This window comes from Vipera berus, assembly GCF_964194415.1.
Source record: "Vipera berus genome assembly, chromosome: 2".
Lineage (NCBI taxonomy): Eukaryota > Metazoa > Chordata > Lepidosauria > Squamata > Viperidae > Vipera > Vipera berus.
In genome coordinates, this window is record NC_138203.1 from 79,095,819 (window position 1) to 79,119,623 (window position 23,805).

General features: G+C 39.2%; 1 protein-coding gene across 1 annotated transcript in view; it reads left to right on the forward strand.

Annotated features, from left to right (window-relative positions):
• Window positions 1-3,630: 3,630 nt before the first annotated feature.
• CCDC171 (coiled-coil domain containing 171) overlaps window positions 3,631-23,805 on the forward strand; it is a 203,669-nt gene continuing 183,494 nt past the window's right edge. Inside the window, exons 1-7 of the mRNA XM_081319831.1 lie at window positions 3,631-3,773; window positions 5,724-5,780; window positions 6,257-6,418; window positions 9,020-9,146; window positions 12,470-12,644; window positions 14,602-14,792; window positions 17,470-17,601. Coding sequence (XP_081175957.1) covers window positions 6,327-6,418; window positions 9,020-9,146; window positions 12,470-12,644; window positions 14,602-14,792; window positions 17,470-17,601 — 717 coding nt within the window. The 5' untranslated portion in view covers window positions 3,631-3,773; window positions 5,724-5,780; window positions 6,257-6,326. The remainder of the gene's footprint in view (window positions 3,774-5,723; window positions 5,781-6,256; window positions 6,419-9,019; window positions 9,147-12,469; window positions 12,645-14,601; window positions 14,793-17,469; window positions 17,602-23,805) is intronic.

Genomic DNA, 23,805 nt, shown 5'->3' on the forward strand with positions numbered 1-23,805 from the left:
CAAAGGGTGATACCTCCCCAGCGTGCGCCCAGGGGGTGGGGCCAACACAGCAGGGGCTGGTCCCTTGCTGTTTCCAGATGGCCTTGTGGAGCTAAGACTGAATGCGTTTCAGCATAGATGGCCACCACGAAATTGTACTTTGGCTCCCAGCCGGCCTGGGCCAGGGCCAAGGCAGCAGGGGCCATTCCCTCACTGTTTCCAGGATGGGTTCGCGGGCCACATGAAACCACTTTGCGGGCCGGATCTGGCCCCCGGGCCTTGTGTCTGACATGTCTGCACTAAGGGATCAACTAGCTAGCCATATTTTATGCCAGTATATATTGCAAATTCAGTCATTGAAGGTTTGGGTAAAAGAAGAAATCTTGTATTCCTTAATGAAATTGCATGTGCTTTCCTCAGTCTTGACTCCTGGTAACTGCCTGTTTTTCAGAAGCGCTTACTATTGCCTTTTTCCTAGGGCTGAGAAGGAGTAAGTCGCCCAGAGTTATCTAGTTATCCTGAGGAAGGATTACAATTTAGTCTTCTGATTTCTTGTGCAGTGTTAAAAATGATCACATCTAATTGGCTCTCTTAATGAATTTATTTATCAAATTTATATAGCTACCCATGTGACTGTGGGTGGCTTAGCTTATGAAGGTAAAAATCCAGAAAACAATACAAAGTCAACCAATTCCCCCTCCCAATAATTAAAAACATTAAACTGTTAAAAAATTTAAAACACAATCAGCAGAGAGCAGCATTATGTTGTACCTAAAAGTACAACCTATTAGCAGGCTGTCCACCAACATCACTGGATTTCTAAATCAGTTGACAAAAGCCATGTTTTCAGGCTCTTCTGGAAGGCCAACAAAGTTGGTACCAATCTCGCCTCAGGGCAAATGGTATTCTCTGGCAGAAGAAAGGTGTCTTCTTGGATGCCATCAGCTGACATCCCTTTGCGGACTGCCTCTGCATTGTGCTCTTTCTGCCACATCTGATGGGACCAGTAGATGCAATTGGGATGAGGTGGTTCCACAAATAACCCAGTCTCATGTCAAGTAGGGCTTTATAGATAGCAGCAGCTTGAAGCAGAGCAGAGGTATAATACGTGGTGATCTAGGTGTGCACATAACCGTCTGTGCGGTTGCATTTTGCACTAGCTGAAGCTTCTAGATGCTCTTCAAAGACAGGTCCAGGTAGAGTACATTACAGTAATCCATCCACCCATAAAGCACGATATGGAATACAAACATAAGAAATACATAATTCAAAAACCAAAAATAGTGCCTTCAACTACCTGAGTGTCTAGATATCCAGATTGGATACAGAAAAAACCTATACAGTTAGAGCAGTTTTGAACTTATGTTTTTCAGGAATGATTTTAGCAATATAAACAGATTAAAGCTGTTTCACATTATTTGCTGGCTTCACTGCTCTGTACTATTATGATTCTTTTTAGGGGGAAAACTGGAGCAGCTTAATCTCTGTGTGCTTAGTTTTGAATAATAAAAGCAAACTATCTTTCTCCTAGGTTAGTTCAAATGCAGATTCAAAGGAAAACAGGTATAATAGTATTCACATGCTGTTTTACAGTTTTGCTAATGTTTTCTCCCCACAGGGGAAAACTAATTTGAGCTAAATTACTTTTGGTGCAAAAAACCCCTCTGAAACTATTGATACTATTCTTTTAAAAATGATAAGTGTTCCTGTTGTAAGGGAAACAGCTCCCAGGATTAGACTATATTGCAGTCATCTTGCTCCTCAAACAATGATATTTCAGCAGCAATGATTTCTCTCTTTGTACAAAAATGCACTTAAAATCCTTATTGTAATGACTACTGTGTTTGCTTAAAAACTAACAATAGGCTACAGCTGAAACAAACATTCATTTGATAAACAGCACAAATGGATTAGATCTTCCAATGAGGCCAAATGCCCCTCAAGGATATCACACTTTGGCCAAAGTTAACCTTCACCTTATGCTTTCTTAAGTCAAACTGATAAGTAATTCCACAAAATGTAAAGTTCTTCAGGTTGTAGAGTACAGTATCATGTTCTTCTACAGATAGAATTGCCTTGAACAATTAATGGAAATATATTCCAGGTATATACAATAGCTGCTCTGAGTCAAGGACTTCTTTATGAATGCATGAAAGTAAGTAACCCAACTTAGAGATGACTGGCTGTTTAAATATAATCATTTGTTTATTCTAAAATTGTCTAAACATCTGCAAATTGGATTGTAATCACTATGCAGAAGTACTGTAGTAGAAAGCTGAATTTCTTGAGGGACTTTCTAAAGGGTTGCAGGGTTGAAGATTGCCTAACTTTGTGGGGAATGAGGAGAATGTTGTGTAAGGTGGGTGCCATGACAGAGAAGGCTTGCCTCCCGAAACCCACCAAATACAAGTCCCTGGACTATGGAACCCATAACACGCCTTCTCTACCAGAGCTAATGGGATGGGCTGATGTAACTGGGGAAAGGCAGCACCTAGAATTGGACCAAAACAAACTGGAACCAACACAGCTCGTGAAGCAGAGGTGTTGTATTGCTCTTCAAGAACCACACATAACGGCCTGCGCCTCTGCATTCTGCACCAGTTGAAGCTTCTGGATGCTCTTCAAGGGCAGCCCATGCAAAGCGCATTACAGTAGTCCAGTCTGGAGATGATTAGGGCCTGAGGGACTGTGATTGGAACCTCCTGATCAAGGTAGGAGTACAACTGATGCACAAGATGAAATTGTGCAATGCTCCCTCAGCCACAACTGCCACCTGCTCTTTATTTATTTTTATTTTAATCCCATTTATATCCCGCCCTTCTCCGAAGACTCGGGCGGCTTACAATCTAAGCACAAATCAAGGTGCTTAGCAATAGCCTTTGAGGGGTAGTGAGTCTAGGAGCCCAAGACTGTTTGTCTGGGGTGGTATCACCAGATCAGCATCAAAGTTCATACACAGTAGCAGATTAAGCTAGCTAGCAGTATTTTGTGGTGTAAGACCAGAAGAGAGAATAAACCATAGATAATGTTTCATCTGGAGTATCTGCAACATACTCTTGAAATGTAACAATTTATGATGATACTTGAATTCAGTGAACGAAATTCACTTTATATACCATCCTAATCAAATGGCCCTCAGCAAGATTGCTGTGTGGAGTTACAGTATATATATATATTTCAAAAAGTAACATAAAAGATTTTTTTTTATTTTGAGTATTACAATTGCAATGTAATAAGATGCAATATATAAAACTTTGGAAATAAATTCCACTGAATCCAAGAAGCTAACCTTTTAGTACCCGTGCATAGTACTAAAGCGCCTAAGACTGCAGAGACAATTCACATATCTATTTTCCTCCCCATCCATTATTAGTGTCAACATGTTAACAGCACCTATAATTTCTTAAAAGCGGCAAACAGAGCGGGAGCAAACTGTTTACATTACAATAGACTCCTTCAGCGCATGCTCTGTTTAGCGGATTGAAGCAAACAGAGGGCGGGCGAACAATCCTCCCGTTTAGAACGCGTTACGTCACAATTTCACATTCTTCCAAATGGGTAGTCTGAGACCGGAAGACGACACGAAGTCGTTGAGCGAACCGCTAGTAGTTGCTCTCGAACCGGAAATAGCCGTTGTAAAGTCCGTCTGAAGCTAACATGACTGTCCGGGCTTTCCCGTTACTCTCTGGGTCCTAAAGCCCGCTCAGAAAAAGCCCGATGCCTTGCAGATTGTTCATATCCGATAGTTTGGTGATCTCATGATTGCTGCTTTCAAATAGAGGCGCGGCAGACAGGTACGAAGGTGGGAGACTGGCAGATTTCGACCGTGGCGTTACCGTAGGAGGGAAGAGTTGGAAACCAAGAGGAGGAGAAGCAATGCTTTGCTTTGGGCTGGAGAGAGACAGATAGAGCTATGACGTTTTTCAGACCTCCCTAGGTCAATCCGGATTGATCCGTGTGAAACGGATTACAAGCAGCGGTAAAGCCGGCAAACGTGAGGAGGAGTATTCGTTGGATAGGAAGCAGGATGAAAGCAATACAAATTCACACGTGGAGCCTTTCCTAGCCCTGAGACGGTGTAGTAAGAAATCTGCCACTTGTTGAACCCTTTGTAGTTTTTCTGAAACTATGGGGTTAGGGTCTTAGGTGTGAGGAAGTTATTTCGAGTTATCTCAAGTCCTGCCCGATGTAAACTTGCTCTATATAAACGATGGAAACTCGACAGTGTACAAATGACACCTTTTGCCTCCCTTTCAGATGTGCTTTCCTGGTAGATGATATAAAATCTTAACTCCATACCAGTTGATTCAAGATGGTTCCGATTTGTTTCAACCATTTAAAAATAAGATAAATAAGATCTGTTGCTAAGCAACTTAAGCCCAGGAATGAAGCTGAGAGCAGCCTGATAGCAAAAAGGAACAATGTGGCTCTTTAACTGGGTATGATTTTGGCATCCATCCGTCTATTTAGCAGACATGGGGAGATGGGTTGTATCACAGTTCCACCCTGTCAGCCCTTTGAGGTAGGCTGGGTCAGGAAACGGACATCCCCCAAATCCCAGAAATGCCGCTTTATTGTTGCATTATGTAATAACTGAGTCTTGAAAATTTGACATATTCTATCTCTGTCCCCTCCCCCATATCAAGGTGGAGCAATTTTGAGTTTCTCATACCCTTTCAAGGGTAAGCTGATGTTTACACAGCAGTTGTTAATATACCTTCTTCAAGACCATCTTGTACTTCTTTACTCACATACCTTATACCAGGGCTCCCAAACTGTGAGTTATATACCTCCCTTGAGAAGATCCAGAGAGAATTGTGGAGGTGTGAAGAATCCTTTAGTTGTATGTGGTTACAAAAAAAGTCCACCTTTCGCAAAGTTTTATGTTATCGTTTTAATCATTTCTGTTCATTTTGATATTTGGATTTTTAGGGGAGGCATAAATATCAAGATTACATTAAAGGGAAGTGTGAGGGCAAAACGTTTAGGAGCCTTGCCTTTTATTGACAAGAACCAGACAGCCTGTATGATCCAGAAGACTTTTATTTGGATATAGTTTGGGGTCTTTGCTTTGAGTAAATTATGGTAGCAACCATAAGTCCAAGTAAATGCCTTGCCACAAATTTCTAGAACTACAGCTGGCTTAACCGTAATCAGTTATTTAGGTGAAACATAGAATGAGTTGGTTTGGTGGATTTGCTTTTCTCCAAGTGAAAAGTCTCTAACAGTGTGTTCATTAATGTTTATTAAGGGAGTTGTTTTGCTGATTTATCTGCTAAACAATCTAGAGATATACACAACTGGATCCCAGTTTACCACAAAAAAATTTGAACAATTGGGGCCAAAATTGGAGTCCTTTAGAGGTACTGACCTTCTCAAAATCTCCAATCAGAAGACAGACAGGGGTAATGGGAGCTATACAGCTGGAGGACATGATGGCTCCATCACTGGAAGTTTTTAAGAAGAGATTAGAGCGCTATTTATCCAGAATGATATACATAAGTTTCCCTGCCTGAGCAGGGAGTTCCACTGGAAAACCTCCAAAGTCCCTTCCACCTCTGTTGTACTATTACTGAAAAATTGGGAAAGGCATTACTTTTTAACCAGTGAATTGGTAGCCACTCATTGAAGGTAAATGCCAATTATGCTCCCACTATCAATTTCTTTTGTTGCTTTTTTGAACCGAACAATGGGACTAGCATATTTATTTTATTTCCTAAATGTATATCTCATGTTTTCTTCAGGCCTCAAAGTAGCTTGCACAAGAATCTCCATTTTATCCCTACAACAATGACCTTCTGGTAGGTAGGTCTGAGAGAGAGCGAGTTCCTGTTTTTAAGGATGATTTGTACAGTCTTGGTTCAACATTTTAATTTCTCCAGACACATTGGCTAATTTATTGTTTGTAGTGGCAAACTGAGAAATTTAGAAACGCAGCCTGCTATTCAAGATGGCACTTCTAAGTGCATCCCAAATGTCCATTATTTTTGGATATCTGACAAGATTTATGTTTTTTCTTAAGCCTATTTATTATTTCTTAAGCTACTTCTTAAGCCTGTAATAGATTTTTGTAATATGCAGATGGAGGAACTAGAAATAATGATAAAGTTAAAGTTTGTCTTGAGACTCTTTGAATTTTTTCTTCAGTAAACTATTGGGCAATGATAATTGAATACTTTAATAATAAAGAATTCTTCAATTTGTGATTAAATCCAAATAATTACATTACTGCAAAAACTGGGTGACTGAGATGTTTATTTAAATCTGTGTATTGTAGGTTTTAATGTGATTTCAAGAAGTGGGAAAACAAGTGATATCTGAAATCTTGTGGTGCAAACATATTACATATGAAAATAGCATTGTTTGTTCAGAAAACAAAAAGCAGAAAATTAGTTGTAATGGATTCTCAAGTGAATTACTCAGTGTCTGAAATGAAACGGTGAGTTTATTTCCTATAATTAACAAAAATAAAGTTATGACAATTTCTATTCTCTGAATACTCTTGACCATGCAGTTTCTGCCATTTGCTAGTTCTGAAAACAGAATGCTAACTGCAGGAAATATATATTTGGAAAAAATGTTTAGCACCAGATAGCAATTTAGAATGTACAAACCATACTGTTAATACTTCATAATTTGAGATTTCACAGTTTGCACTTGTGCAGGGGTGTCAAACTGCCAGCCTGCGGGCCGGACGCATCACCAGGAAACCGCGCCCACCCCATTGCCGACAATGGGGAAAAAGCTCCGATACGTTGCGTGATGTCACATGACATCGCAAGTTTGACATGTCTACACTAGTGTTACAATAGTTGTGTGCTACCAAATAGTTAACCCATCCAATAATGCTGGTACCTTAGTGAAAATTCAGCTTTCTGTAGGATTGTGTTAGCTTACTCTAGTTGGTTTTAAAAATAACTCCCTACACCTACATCACAAAATCATTAGTAAGTTTAGATTTTGTTTGGAAATACATAGCAAATATAGCATTGTGCTATAAAGATATCTAAGACACCATCCCTTGATAAAGCATTCCTGCAATTCCTTTAATTAAGAATAGCAAAATACAAGTAGTCCTTGAGTTACAACAGTTCATTTAGTGACCATTCCAAGTTACAACGGCACTGAAATAAGTGACTTATGACTGTTTTTCACACTTGTAACCCTTTGCAGCATCCCCTTGGTCATATGATCAAAATTCAGATGCCTGGCAACTGGCTCATGTTTATGATGGTTGCAGTGTCCCCGGGGTCATGTGATCACTTTTTGTGACTGTGACAATCAGAGTCAATGGGGAAGCCATTGATTCACTTAACAACCATGTTCTTAACTTAACAGCTGTGGCAAAAAGGTTGTAAAATAGGGCAAAACTCACTTAACTGTCTCACTTAGCAACTGAAATTTTGGGCTCAATTGTGGTCGTAAGTTGAGAATTACTTGTACAGATACACACACACACACACAAACATGCATACATACATACATGCATATGCACATGCTATATACACACATACATGCAGTTTTCATGGTTCTTCAATCCAGTTTTGGTAGTAAAACATCACTGACAAAAAGATAACTTATTTTCTAAATTTTGTATTTTACTTATCAAATAAAATGCAACTAATGGGTAAAATTGCAGCTTCCTTTCTGATAAACAGGACGATTTGAGCAGTGAGACTTAAATTAGTCAGAGAAGTGTATTTGGTCCCCATCACAAGTTGTTTCCATTTTCTCTTCAAGATTTGATTTTTCATGAAAGCTTTTTTAAAAAAACTTTTATATTGCCTGCTGACAATTATTTTTTTTAAGGGAGGCAGCTGGCTTTTCCTCTTGTCTTACCATGTTTATATTTTTCTTTTCCTGCTTACCATCATGTTATGTCATATCTATAACATCATATTTTATCCCTGAATTGTTCTGCCGGTCACTTCTCATATTATACGAAAAGCAGATGCAGTATTTTAAAAAGTTGCTTAATTTTCCATTTATGGTATATTATATTTAAAAAAAACATATTTTATCACACTTCCTCACCGTCAGTGCAAGAAAAAAAAAGTCCTTTTATGTGAGGTGGTTGCCATAGTTACCTTAGTAACTTAGATATAAGATTTAGCTTTTTTTCATGAACCTTTCCCTTTTATTTGAAAAGCTGAGTAAGGTTTATGAGTTAAGAATTATAATGCCAGGTAGTTTATATTTTGGTGCCTAAAAGGATAACATTAAAAGAGTTGTATGCATGCATCTTCTAGTAATAATGAAATAATAGTAATTAGAGTTGAGCTGGGTTCATCAGGGTAAATTTATTTTCCCTTGACATCAAGGAAACAAGTCAACAGCTCTCTCTGTTTCTCATTAACTGAATATATGGCAGCTGGTAAGTTGCAAAACATCCATATTTTAAAAGCTATGCACAGGAAGAATTTTATTCTGTTGTAATTATCATGAGAAGCCACTCCTGGACTTTCCCCATCTACAAAATTATTTAAGCTGCATTATTAATGATCGATGCTGCCATATTTTTCTAAGTAGAGTTTGAAAAATGCTGGCTGAACAAAATAAATGTTATTTTTGTTTTTATTTAAGCAAGAGAGAAAGGAAGAGATGTAAGGTTTGAAAGAGATTGACTTTTATCATGGGTGGCATCTCTTCTATTTAATTTGTTTCTACCCTGCCTTCATTTTTTGGCATGACTCATAATCCCTTTAGAAATATAACATATAAAGCAGAATTTTTAAAGCGGTGCAGTTAGAATTAAATACAAAAAGCTGATAATCTTTAAAATGTCTTTCGGTGATCTGCACTCGCAGAGGTAGGTAGCTTCAGATACATTCTAGGATGCAGTGGTTGTGAATAGGGAGCAAAACAGTTCCATTAATAGCCAGAGCTCCAGAGTATATATTACCTTGGAAACGCATCTTATAAATTGAATGGGATTTAGTTCTGAGTGAGAAATGCAAGCTTGCTGCCTTGATTATTTGAAAATTCATTGCTGGTATGACTGAGATCATTGGTAGTGAAAAGTCCTTGCATTTTTAAACAGGAACTTTGCAAAGACATTTCTCCACAATCATAGTGAAGCTGATGTGGAAACGAAGGAAGATCTGAGAAGAAAACTCCATCAAGCTAAGAAAGAGAAACTTGACATAACTGCTAAACATAATACAGAGGTAACAAATTCATTGCTGTTGGGCTGTGTGTGTGTGTGTGTGCGTGTGTGCGCGCAACATTCTTATATAAAGTACTCCTGTTGAACGATGACCTTTTCCTCCAATTTGCCACCTTTCTGATGTGTCTGTGAAGAACTACACCAGCATCTCTTAAAGTAGCTGCAGCTTTTTTGTCCCCCCCCCCTTTTTGCAGGCTTACATGAAAGCCTAAAAGAGGGAGCTGCTTTAATGAATACAATAGGCACTGTGCTTCCTGAGATCCAAAGCACTTCTAAGTCATAGTCACAACATGGAAAGTCATATTTAAGATTCTTCCAAATGTTTCTCTTTTTTTTTTCCTTGGATTTTTTTTCCCCCCACCTCTTTTTTGTAAAATGAGAAACCAGAATACGGGTATAATTCTCCTGGGAAAAGAACTTCATTTATGTTTTAAAAAATATATGATAGGATGTAGGTGATTAAAAGAACTCAATCATCTACCTTAGTGGGGTCTTCTAATTTAGATGTGCTTGCATTTTTTTTATTGTTATACATAATTTGCTTTCCACTTTGGAGTCCCTGTCAATAATTAGTTTCTATCGTAGCATTTTTGATTGATTTTTATTAATAAAATGTTATTAATAAATTTTGTTTTATTATACAGTATTACACAATGCATTATGTTATTTTGATACAGTGGTATTTATACAGTGTTGACTAGAGTTTCTTAACACTCTGAGGTTTAGATGACTTAGGCTATTAAAAAGAAAAAAAGCATTATATACTGGTGTAGGCTTTCATGACCCATATCTGCTGGGCAGTGTTATGCTTCAGGGTTTGGTGATTGTAGTCTAGAAAACAGATTTCCTGATGTTTCATTGGGAACTCTATAGACACCCTCCATAGTTGCTAGCAAATGTCAGTCAATCTGTTATCTAGACCATAATCACTAAACCCTGAAGCCCAACACTGCCCAAAATGTTTTAATCAGTATGAACTGTTTAAGATGTTGATCTTAATAAACATATGGTTATTTAGCTTTTACATCCGAAGCTTGAATGTGGGGATTGTTGTTTAAGAAATATGAGTCAAAAGTTCCCTAGGGCTCATGGAGTTAATTATGTACTCAGTGAGATTCCTGCTGTAATTTGCATCTTGCTTGTAATATAATTCCTGTTGGACTTGGAAGGAAGCTGGAGATAATGCATTTCTCCTCAGTAGATGAATAGCCTGGAGGCCACATGCAGCTTCCAACCCTTTGAGATTATGTTGCAGAAATTCATCAGCAAAATGCCTAAATTTTGATGGCTTGATTTTTGCTTGTTTTCTAGGCTTTGTGGCGGTTTTAAATATAGGTTTTAAATATAGTCCTACCTTTAATCTTCCCCATGTTAAAAAAAACCAAAAACAACCACCCAGAAAAAAATGGCTTCAAAAAGCTACTTACCTTCAGCTCACTTCACAAATACGAATGGATAATCTCCTGTAGTCCTTATAAAGTTGGGGTACTAAGATAAGGTCCCCATTTTTGAAAAGTGGAATATTTTAAAGAAAGCAATTTCCAGTGTTACTTCACCCTGAACTGCATGGCGGTGATGACTAGAAAGTGTTCATGCAATATAACAAAAATGTAGGCCTCGCTGGTAAGTTCAGGTAGTTCTCACTTGTTGTTGTTGTTAGTTGCGAAGTCGTGTCCGACCCATCGCGACCCTATGGACAGCGTTCCTCCAGGCCTTCCTGTCCTCTACCATTTCTCACTTAACATCTGCAATTGGACCAGCAACTCCATTTCTAAGCAATGGGGTTGTTAAGTGAAACCTCACATGACCATGATGCCAATTCCTCTGTGGCTGTTAAGAGAATCACTTGCAGTTGTTCAATGCAGCATCACGTTACTATGACTTTCAAGTTACTGCTGGCTTCCCAATTCACTTTACTTGTCAGAATCCGGCTATGAAGATCTCAGATGGAGTTCGTGTAACCCGGGGATGATCATAAGTTCAAGGACTGGTTGTAAACCTACTTTTCCAGCACAGTCGCTTAATAGGCTAGACCTGGGCTAGGCAACCTTGGCTCTTTTATGACTCGTGGACTTCAATTCCCAGAATTCCTGAGCCAGCATGGCTAAGCATAGAAACCTCTCCCTTTCCCGTCAGCATGGCTGGCTTAGGAATTCTGGGAGTTGAAGTCCACGAGTCATAAAAGAGCCAAGGTTGCCTACCCCTGGGCTAGACAATAAGCAAGAACTACCTGCATAAAGTGATTTAGAGCAGAAAATGAAAATAATAAAGAGTCTTGACTTGCAAAGCCCATCTTCTGTTGCACATGAGCTACTGTAATAAGTCTTGTTAATTCAGCAGTGAAGCAAATACTTCAACAATTAAGAAGCGAAAGGTTTGACACTTAAAATGAGCTAACAAAACAGCTTTCCAATGAAATGAGCATTTGAGATGAAAAAGTTCCAGTCATCCTGAATGAAAGATCAAACTTAGTGCTGCGTGCAGCTTAGTGTAATGGTGATTCAAACTAAGACCAGTCAGCCTTTTATAAAAAGAGAGGGGAAGTATGATGGATTTCATGCAAACTTTGTGGTAACTTAATAGACTTAGGCAGAGTTCTAATTTTCAGAACGTGAAAGTGAATTGTGAAGTTGCTGGTGGTGGCAGGAATGCAGCAAGAGCTGCATCCTTATGTTGAAAGTAGCTATCAGTGAAATTGATGAAACAGCACAGCAGATCCTTAGCTTTGATGGCACAGAATTGTTCTGGAAGAGAAGGTCAGAAAGCGGAAAAGACAATGTAAGCTTTTAACGCTGTGAAATATCAACATATCCTTTTATCTGGAGCTATTGTAGCAGGAGATGACAAACTAAAACTGTTTATCATTGGAAAACCCTTCTGCTTTTAAAGGCGTCAGAAAGACTGTCCTTTCTATGCATTATTGTTCAAATTCAAAAGCTTGGAGCTCAACAGCTTTTTTTTTTTCTAGACTAGATTCATCAATTGATTTAATCCTGAGGGTGAAAAAGGAAAGTACCATTCATGGTTTTGTTTTGATTTTTCTGGATTTGTAATGTTTTACGGTGACTGTATTAATTTTCAAGTATTATGTGATTAGGTAATTTACAGTCATGTAAAGGCATTTCGGCATATAAACAATAGACGAAAGGGGGGAAAAAAAGGAAAATCAAAATGATTTTCACAAATATTTCAACCCAGTTTGTTTCAGGGCATCCAAGTGTAAATAATTGCATAAAGGGAGTATTCAAAAAATAATTTGTCAATAAAGTTACCTGTAATTTTTTTCTTTTTTTTTCTTCAAAAAAATTGATTTCGTTTATATAGCTATCCAACTATGAAAGCCAGATTGCAAAACTGCGAGCAGAAGTTGAGAAGGCTGAAGCTGTGCGACAAAGCCTGGAGTATGAATTAGCTGTAGCAAGGAAAGAAGTTGGTATAGAACGGTATTCATCAGAAGAAAAATTGGGCGGAGCAAACAAACAAATAGAACAGCTGCAAGGTAAAATTTAGAATATTTACAATAAATAATTTAACAGATTTCTGAACATTTTCCCTATGAACATAATTCAGTAACAGTGTTTTCCTGGCGTAAATGGGGAGTTAGTTATTTTACAATCTCCTGGGTCTTTCTCATTTTGTTACTGTCACTGATTGTTTGGTTAAGATCAGGGGTCTTCAAACTTGGCCCTTTTATGACTTGTGGACTTCAACTCCCAGAATTCCTCAGCCAGCAAAGCTGGCTGAGGAATTCTGGGAGTTGAAGTCCACAAGTCATAAAAGGGCCAAGTTTGAAGACCCCTGGTTAAGATCATTAGTTAATTTCTCAGATTTAGTTTTTAAACTATTTGCCACATTTTTCATAGTCAGTTTAATGGATTCTGAATATTTTGAATTAAAATGTAATATTTTCATTTGTAACTTCTACATTTTTGGCTTGGTTAAAAAAGTTTATTTTCAGTGATGCATTCATTTTTTAATTTTATTTTGTTTTCTAACAGCAGGTGCTAACAATTTAGAAAAACAATTTATAAGAATGACTTTTGTAATATATACATTTAATAAACCTTATATTTTTAATAATATTTTATTACCCATTATTAATATCTCTTATACTTTAATGCACTAACTACATCAGAATTATTGTTTTTCATGTGTCGTTATTCTAACATTTCATTCCATTCCTATTTTTTTTGCTTATGTTAATAGAGTAAGATTTATAAGTAGCTTCATAGCATCCTATGTTATACAAGTTTCAATTTCTACTTGCTTATTAATTTGGAAATATTTCTGAATTTCTTAAAAAAAATCTCAATAATCCCATTTGTTTTTAATAACAAGAGACTCAGTGTCTATATAAATAATGAAGGGAAAATATTGGTCCCAAAGTTCTACCAGAACTGATACATAATTTTGAAATTGTTGTCATTCTGTTGGGTGCTCATTACTACCTAATTAAAAAGATATTAACATGGTGATTATGTTGTATACTTGGCTGAATAGCAACTTTAAATGATAGCTAGTGGATTATTTGTTTTCCAAGTATAATAAACTGCTGTCAGTTAAGCAAATTTAATTGTCTGTTCCTGCATTCCTGCAGTTGTTTAATGACACTATGTTAAAAAAGCTACATGATTCTTGTTAGGGCTGTAGATTGGCCCCAATATATATGTGTCTGTCCAGTGGTGGGATTCAAATATGTGAACAACCAGTTCTCTGCGTGGATGCCACTTCCGGAAGTCCATTCTGGGCGGGGGAAACAAAAAAATAGCTACCGGTTCTGCTGAACTGGTGCGAACTGGCTGAATCCCACCACTGTCTCTGTCTGTCTTACTGTGTTCCTAACAAGACATTGCAGGACAGTCTAACACAGGGGTTTGGCACCTGGCAGGTGTACGCAACCGTCCTAGAGAAGTGGTAGTGGGGTGGGGGAGAGGAATGAGCAGAAGCAGTGGCAGCGCCGCACAATCCTTGAGGGATGGACAGCTGGAGCTGCAGGGCTGTCAAGGCTTGGCAGAGGCCCCAGGATCTGCGAGAGCAGCTACAACCTGATTGGTGCTTCTGCACGGCTGTTGGGGCTCAGTGCTGGGCTCCAGCTAATAGGCGCTTCACACACACTGGGGTGTGTCTCCTTGCAACCACATGCTGTGACATTGGGGAGGAAAACAACAGGAGAGAGAAGAGAAGCTGTGATGGGAGCTTCTTGCAGCCTTCCAGGGGGCTGGGGCCAGGAGCTGAGGGGGCCAGGGCGCGATGTGGAGAAAAAGCAACAAGTACTCCAAAAAAACCCAGCTTTCATTAGTTTGCAGCCTGCCATCGCAGAAGGTCTCTGTTGAGGGCACGGGATTGCAAGGGGTGAGACTCCTCCGCCCTCGCGGAGATGGTGGGAGAAAGACCTATGCTACTTTAATTCACATTTTAATTGTATTTGAGAATCACCTTGCGTCTCTTTCCAACAGAAACCATCAGAGCTCTTCAGCAGAAATTGAATGAGGCGGAGAAAACATTTCACATCAATAAGTGTCAATGGGATGAAAAACAGAGAAGGTTTATCAATGAGTTATCAGAAAAGGAGTTGATTATTGGTACGTGCCACGCTGAATACGAAACCCTTTTGAAGGAAAGGATGAGATTGGATGATATTTTGAAGGTAAACCTTTATTTATGGTGTCTTCAGGAAGTTCATGATTGATGATGGTTATCATTGGAGCGCTCTACTCTATGGCAGTGTTTCTCAACCGTGACCACTTGAAGATGGGTGGACTTCTGCTCCCAGAAGTCCTCCCATCTTGCAGTGGTCAAGGTGGAGAAACAGTGCTCTATGGTGTATGTGTCAACATAGCATGTATGTACAAGGGGCAGGGCTTAGAGAGCAAAGAATTCTAGGAGCTGGAGTCCACCCATCTTCAAGTGGTCAAGGTTGAGAAACAGTGCTCTATTGCAGAGGTCCCCAACCTTTTGGGCAGCAGGGACTGGTTCAGTGGAGAGAGTTTTTTCCACGGGCCGGAGGGGGTGTGGTTTCATGTACTGCCTGCATCCCGCAGATGGGGCATTGCTTGTTTGCGCGGACCAATTTCTGGCATGCCGCAGACCAATGCTTGTCCACGGACCGAGGGTTGGGGACCCCTCTTCTCTGGTAAGCATCAACATAGCATGTATGTACAAAGGGGTAGTTGTGATTGCCATTCTTTTTTCTGACCTACTCCTATGGCTGTTGCTGTATTTAATCGAAACTTTATGATTCAGAACATAAACACATATTCTTAACAGTATTTTCTGCTCTGTTTTTCTACAAAAAAGTTTCTTGGGCTTTTAAAAAACATCTTGCAGTTTAAAAGATTTGACACAAACTAAAGGGATTCAGCAGGAAAAGAAAAACAAAAAGTTGAGGCACTTGCTTGTAATTGCAACACTCTGGGACTGAATTTATCTGAAGAAATGGTTGTTTTTTGGCAAAGGGTTTACCTTTAAAGTGAGTTGATGTTTTCTAAAACATAGTGATAGAGAGAGAGAGAGAGATGAGCTTTTGTCTTGCTCTGCAGGATGGGTGGGTGGGGGAAATATTTTAAATTTAGGGTTGTCTTCCTGGCTAAATATTGTAAGTCTTATTTTTCAGGCACAGAGATAAGCAAACTGCTTAAATTTAAATGATTAAGTGGGAGATTGATTTTTTTCCCCTTTGACATGACAGTGTTCCCTGAGGAGAAGGAAAAATGTCTTAATGGTTCTTGGCCCGTGAAGAGTCTAGAGCAGTGGTTCTCAATCTTTTCTTCACCACGGACTCCCTTTAAGTAACTTTTGTGGCCATGGACCCCCAAGTTGTAACAAGATTTAAATAGTAAAAAAATTTCAAGCCTTCGTGCACCCCCCCGCCCCCGAGGTCCACGGACCACAGGTTGGGAACCACTGGTCTAGAGCATGGGTGCCCAACCTTTTGTCTTGCTTGGACCTCATTGAGTGAAGAGTAATTGTCTTGGGCCACATATAAAATATATAATAGAGTTAATGTATATAACTCACATAATGTTAAAAGTTTGCAGTGGCATTATTGAGGGATGGCATTATTAGCTCTCCAGGGCCACGTGTGGCCGATGGCCCAGGTTGGGCATGCCCTGTCTAGAGTGTGGGGCTCTTTTAAGTCCCCATTCCTTGCTTCCTCCAAGATGTTCAAGATGGGGAATGTAACTCCCTTCTCTCATCCAAGAGTGTAAGTTGATGTTCTTTTGGGTGGGGATGTTCTTACCCAATATAGCTAGCAGATGTTTGCAGCCTGGTTTCACGAAAGAAAAAGTAGTGATTTGTAGCTGAATTCAGCAGCGCCAATTGAGAGACAGAAAAGAGTGAGAGCTATTCACATGTTAAAAATTAGTCTGATCCACAAAGCAGAGATGGGCATTGTGTAGGCTTTCAGTACTCCTTGCTCTGCAGTTCCCATTAGCACCACCTCTTCTCTCTACAGCAGGGGTGTCAAACTCAATTTCATTGAGGGCCGCATCAGCATTGCGGTTGCCCTTAGGGGGCCGGGTGGGTATGGCCAGGGTGGGTGTGGTCTACTGGGTGGGCGTGGCTAGAGTGCGTATGGCCTACTGGGTGGGCATGGCCAGCTCTACATCGTTCACATCAAGGGTGCCTATGGGGGCCTGGGCAGGAGTTGGACAGATCTGAGGGTCTCTGGCAGAAGGAGGGTCTCTGGGCCAGGGCCAAGGCAGTGGGGGCCATTCCCTCACTGTTTCCAGGATGGCTTCGTGGGCCACATGAAACCACTTCGCGGGCCGGATCTGGCCCCCGGGCCTTGTGTTTGACATGTCTGCTCTACAGGAAAGGCTTGATAGGACCTGGAATTCAATAATGTTCATAGTGACCAATGTTGCAGTCCCTACGGTATATTATTTACTTAAAGCAGAATTTCATACCTAGTTCAAACAGAGTTTAGGATTTTGATTTGCAAGCAGAATGATTGGAAGTGTGGTTTGTTCAGATACAGTGGCAGTTTTTCTTCAGATGTCTTGCTTTCCCTTTAGTGTAGCAATATATATATATATTATTTTTCCCTAAATCTAAGCAGTTTCAACTACCACACCTGAGTAAAGTAGCATCCATCAGACTGATTCACTGAGAGCGCCGTGAACTCTTTGTCAATGAAAAAAATGTCTTGCATAAAATGTTTTCCCTCCTCTCCCTGGTAAAATTAGGAAACGAGAATAACACGGATCTACAGCACAATGTTTGATAGCTTCAATTAATTCCCCTATGTGTATATTTGTAGCTGTATCTCAAGCCTACAGTAGGTTATGGCTAATTTAATTTTAACCTGTATCTACCTCAAGGAGACCTTGGAATGCCAGAAGGAGCAGAAGAACGTGATAGAGTCAGAGATCATAAAAGTGGCAGAAGAAGAGTTTAGGTGTCATGCAGAACATTGGAAATCAGAAAGAAGTGAACTCCAATTTTTGTTGCAGGTATCTTTTGTTGTAGTTAGATAATGCTGCTAAACTAGAAGTAGTCATATCTTTATTATTATAAGCCCCAAACGGTATTGGGATTAATTGTTAAAAATACAGGCGGCCCTCGATTAACAACCACAATTTAGCCCCGTTGCTAAGTGAGACATTTTACGACCTTTCTTGCCACATTTGTCAAGCGAATCACTGCAGCCGTTAAGTTAGCAACCTCGTTGTTAAGTGAAACTGGCTTCCCCACTGACTTTGCTTGTCAGAAGGGCGCAAAAGATTTGTCACATCGTCCCGGGACACTGCAACCGTCACAAATATGAAACAGTTGCCAAGCATCCAAAGTTTAATCACATCACCATGGGCATGCTGCAACTGTTGTAAGTGTGAAAAACGGTCATAAGTTACTTTTTTTCAGGAGTGTTGTAATTTTCAACAGTCACTAAATGAACTGTTGTAAGTCGAGGACTACCTGTAATGTAAGAGTACTATTATACTGTTCACTTTTAGCCCTTTGGATATTGTAAGCTGATGTCTCTTCTTACAGCACAATAGTCAATACTGTAAGGCAGATTGTCTCTCCTCCTTAAAAGAAATGTGCATCTTTTCTAAAATGTATCTGTCTATATAATATCTTTGGCCAGGATATCCCGGTATAATAATTCATAGATACATAGAAAACTACTGGCAGAAAAAGACCTAGTCGTCCGTTGAGTCTGCCCTTTGAGTTTATTTGTTTTTTGTTTTCTTTTCAATTTGTTTATTCTTTTAAATTGTTATTTATATATATTTCATTCATGTTTATTTAATTTTAAATTTTTGTCAGATGATGGACAAGTGTTTATCCCAAGCAAGTTTAAACTCAGTTACTGATAATTGACCCACTACCTCCGCTGGAAGTTGGTTCCAAGCTTCCACTTCTTCTTTCTGTGAAGTAATACTGTCTAACCTTACTTTTGAACTTCCCTGCTGTCAGTGTGAGGTTATGCCCCCGTGTCCTTGAGTTTTGCTTAATATTGGGAGTGCATAGTAAAGTCCAAGTTTCTAGTCCAAATGATTGCAGCACTCTATACCTTAGATGGGCATGCCTTAGGGGTTACAGCATGGGTTGCACCTGGGTTGCACTTGGTTCACATAGTGTGGTGGGATGGAGGGTTTGTTGTCACTGTGTGTTGGGGGGAGAGAGCACGGGGGGAGGCTCAGCTAATCTCAATGTACACATGTTGTACTTTGACAATAAAGGTTTATTATTATTATAAAAGTAGTTAAGGAGGCAGCTTACTGCAAAACTATTTTTGCAGTTCAAAAGGCCAGTATGCTGTACAGCAAGATTTAACACTCTTGTACTAGAACAGGGGTCCCCAATCCCCAGTCTGTGGACTGGTACCGGGCCATGGCATGCCAGCACCGGTCTGCATAAACAACCAAAGCCCCATCCATGGGATGCAGGCAGCACACAAAACCATGCCCCTCCGGTCCATGGATAAACCACTCTCCACGGAACACGTCCTTGGTGCCCAAAAGGTTGGGGACCTCTGTACTAGAATATAAAAGTCTACTTAGCCTGGATATCTGAAATAGGTCAGCTTCTTTATGTACTGGCCTGGTAAAAGAAGGGGTGTCCTCTTCGTGTGGCCCTATCTTTAGAGGTTTACAGACTTCTAAGAGAAGATGGTAGAGGACAGGAAGGCCTGGAGGAACATTGTCCATGGGGTCGCGATGGGTCGGACACGACTTCGCAGCTAACAACAACAAAGAGAAGATGTTCCTCTCCCTATTCAGTTATGGTTGGCATCACAAATTGTACCAGTTGAAGGTATACTTGTGCACTCAGGCCTGTTACATTTGGGTTGCTAATATTTTTGTTGTTCTGTAAAATAGTTTTACTCTAAAGTAAATGATATACTTTTAGTATATACATCTGAGACATTCATTCAGATTGTTCCCACAATTGCCAGGCACCGTGTCGATAGTCACATTAGTTGCAGATTCCAGAAATCGCATGCAATATATCTGAAGAGTTGGGAAAGGCTGATCTGTATGTTCAGCTCATGTGCATCCATATTTTTGCTCTGTACAGTAGATGCAGTACTTCCACATCTGTTCCAAAATCCATTCTAGGTCAGTTTGAAATTAGAAATCAGATTACAAACTTTCAACTACTCCAGAGCTCTTCATACGGGCGGGAATGAAAACAACAAGAAAAGAGAAAGAGCAGAGAAAGTGACTAATGTTCAAGTAGTGTGATTTTCCCCCTAAAGGCAATAAAGTAATATCTTTACTGTTTCCTGTGGTCCAAATGTAAACGTTGGTAGTCAGATTTATCTGTTTACTAAAGTACAGGAGATGTGTAGTTAATTAACTAAAATTTAACATGAAAAAGTTAGCTTCCTCAGTCATCTTAGGAAGATGAGATTGTTTTCAAAGTAAGCGTCTGTTAAAAAGGTATTAAGCAACATCTTAATTTACAGAGAACAATGAAAGCCAGGGAAGGAAAAGCCAATGTCTTGCAAGAATTGGGTTTATTTGAAAATCAAGTGTGTTGTGAAATAATAGTGGCAAAAAAGGATTTTTTAAAAAAGTGATAACTGTAAAAGAAGCTGGCACCAAGGAGCGTGCATAAAACTTGGAAGGAAAAATTATCCTAATGTAATAATAACAGTCACCATTGACATTAACAAAATCAATCAGTTGCAAAAGGCAGCTTTACTTGGAACAGATTACAACCTGCAACAGGAGATTAAAGTTACAAGGACATAAAGGTCTTTACCAACAGGTTGCAGAATTGGGCAACCTGTTGCTGCTGAAATGTTGAATTACAGTTTAGCCATGGTAGCATAGCCAATATGAAGTGTGCAAGGAGTTTTAATTCAGTAATCTCTGAACAGCCTCAGATTTCTTACTCTTGGATAATAAAGTGCCTATCTGCGTGTGTATGTGGGTTCTTAAATATAAAATCTAATTGGGCATTGATTTGATCTGATTATGGTGAGCATTGGTCCTTAGAAATCATATACAGCGTGGGGGGAAATTAATTGATCCCCTGCTGATTTTGTAAGTTTGCCCACTGACAAAGAAATGATCAGCCTATAATTTTAATGGTAGGTTTATTTTAACAGTGAGAGACAGAATAAGGACAAAAAATATATATCAGAAAAACGCATTTCAAAAAAGTTATAAGTTGATTTGCATTTTAATGAGTGAAATAAGTATTTGATCCCCTATCAATCAGGAATATTTCTGGCTCCCAGGTGTCTTTTATATAGGTACCGAGCCGAGAATCCTCTCCTCTTTTCTTCTATCTTTCTTAGCATTATTTATATTTTTAGGTAAATTTGGTGTGTGCTCATTGCTACTCAGGTTGGCTCAGCCTTCCCTCCTTCTGAGGTGGGTAAAATGAGGAACCCAGGTCATTGGGGGCAATAGGCTGACTCTGTAAACTGCTTAGAGAGGGCTGTTAAACCCTGTGAAATGGTATATAAATCTAAGTGCTATTGCTATTGCTATTTAATTGGTTTGATTTTTTTAACCTTTCCCTTCCGTTACCTGTGAGCAATTATACTGCAACTTTGAAATGGAAGGTCTAGTAGTCCCTTAAATAAGTCAGTTGAACCAGATGTAAGCTCTGGCTTGTAAACATTATTTTGGAAGTATCTGTGTAAGTGGAATAACAGTGATTCTCTGTAGCAAAGAGAAATGCAATCATAAGCCCTTTGAAGAATTTTTAGCAGAGGGAAATGTGTATTGGTGGGCTTTGGGAAGATTTATGTTGAGTCCTTTGTCTACTTTCTAAAAGAAGATTGGATTTTCTGTAACAAATACAACAGCATCATCTTGTGGCTAACAGCCCAACATTGCATGATAAACTTCTAAGCTTGCTTATAACAGAGGGATCTTTATTTTGGTTAAACATGCCATCGCCCTATTTTTAAATCCACTGGTGGTGTGAGAATAAACTATTGAAATCAATCTTCTTTCACATAGTTAGGTTGTATTGTAAGAAATAACTACATTTTATACTTGCTCTGCCTTCAGATGCCATTCTATAATATAGCAGTATTGCATTTCAAGGATCATGACTTGCTTTAATAAGCTGAAATAACAATAAATCTTTTGGGAGTACATGTAATCCCTTCCTTTCCCCCCCCTTTGCATAAGTAAAACACAGCTTCTTTCATCTGAACTGGAAAGCTATGATTTAATGGCTTTGGAATGCTATGAGCCTATTGTTCGCATAATACACTGGTTTGTTAAAGCCGTAAATTATAGTTTTCTGATTTGGATGAAATTGGCTTGCTCCTGCATAAAGGGAATAGCCATGTATCATTGATGCTTTGGCTTACTAAGCAGATATATGGTCAACTCGATGTCATGTTGTGATTTATTCCTCTCTTCCACTTAATATATCTGTCAATTTAATTTGGCAGTTATTAGCTTAACTTAAATTTCCATTCTCAATTGTCATTTCAGAAATTTAAAATTAAAATGGCTACCTATATAGTTTACTTTGCTCTACAGGAGCTGCTTGTTACGCCCAGTTTTGATGGGCTTTAATATTTGGCTCTCTAGTTTATAATTTTGATAACTGGACATTTTAAGTGGCATAATCTGCACCAATTTCGGCATGTAAAGTTCTCAAACCACCTCCCAGAACAGGCTCTGATGCGATCTACTTTGTAGGGGTGTTTGCCTTTGACCTGCAGTCAAAATCTGGTGTAGTCTTGACTGATGGAAGTTCCATAAATCTTTTTTTCATTGAAAGTAGTATTAAATTGCAACAAAATACAAAAGGCTGCCGAACTATTTAAATACAGTTAATGGCATGTGTATAAAAACAAAGTATTTGCTATCCCCATTAATACAATGTGAAGTAATCTCCTACATGAGCTGAAGAGACTGACTGTGGATGATGGAATTAACATCATTCTACCCTATATTGAAGCTGTTAATTTTGTTTTTATTTATACACTACAAATTGTACATATTTATTTATAGCCTTTGTATATTGACACGTTCACAAGGAGCTTCTGGCAGTTTATTTCAGAAATCATCATTAGGAAACCAATGTACACTAAAGCATCAAAGGTGAACCAATCAGTGCATTATTATTAATAATAAAATATAATGCCTGTAATAATTAAATAACAGATATGTTGTTCCAGTTAAACTCCAAATGGTTGTTGGAAAAGCTCTGTTTACTTCCATAAGGCAACTGTTAAGTCCTGAATTGCAAGCAGACTAAGGAAACAAGAAATAAGAACATCTTTGGATGTCTGGAAAGATATTTACTGCTAATGGAGTAATTCAAGCATAATTCAGGCATAGTTACTCAGAGTCTCTTTTTCATGCTTCTCCCTGCACCTTGGCTCAGACATGTCTTTCACAACATTCCTGTTTCTTTCATTCTGCCAGCATCTATTAGGTGTTCCAGTCCAATAAAGGTGAGGCTAGACCAGGGGTAGGCAACCTTGGCTCTTTTGTGACTCGTGGACTTCAACTCCCAGAATTCCTGAGCCAGCCTGGCTCAGCTTGGAAACCTCTCCCTTTCCCCTCAGTATGGCTGGCTCAGGAATTCTGGGAGTTGAAGTCCACGAGTCATCAAAGAGCCAAGGTTGCCTAGCCCCTGGGCTAGACAAACCTCAAATGAGACTAAATCCCAAAATAAGCACTACAACTAAACAACTGTAGAGCTCTGTTTTCCTTACCTCAGGCAGCTTCTCCCATTTGATTGTATTAGGTAAGAAGTTGAAGATGGCAATTTCTTCTTTAGCAGTTTGGGTGCTAACCCACATAAAGAACTTGACAGCATGTCACAAGCATTTTGAATTGTGTGTGAGAACCTATAATGTAGGGCTTAGTGCAAATATATGTACTTATGATGATGAGTGCCTGGTAACAAATTAGCTACTGTATTACTTGCCAATTAGAATTTCTGGCTAGTCTGCAAAGATGGCCCCACGAAGAGGGCATTGTGATGTGACAGTCTGAGTAGCAATAAGAAGGTGAATGACTGTTGTGAGATCCTTCTGCTCTTGGTAGGATTTCAATTGGTACACCAAATGCAGCTAGTCGAATGGCCTTTTGACCAAAACTTCTCCCTTTGCATCTAGTAATAACTATAAATTCATAGAGCCCTAAACAGCAGACTTACATTCTCAGGGGTAGTCCTTATCTCCCAAGAGAGATATCATTTGGGGTGACAGAGAACTGTGA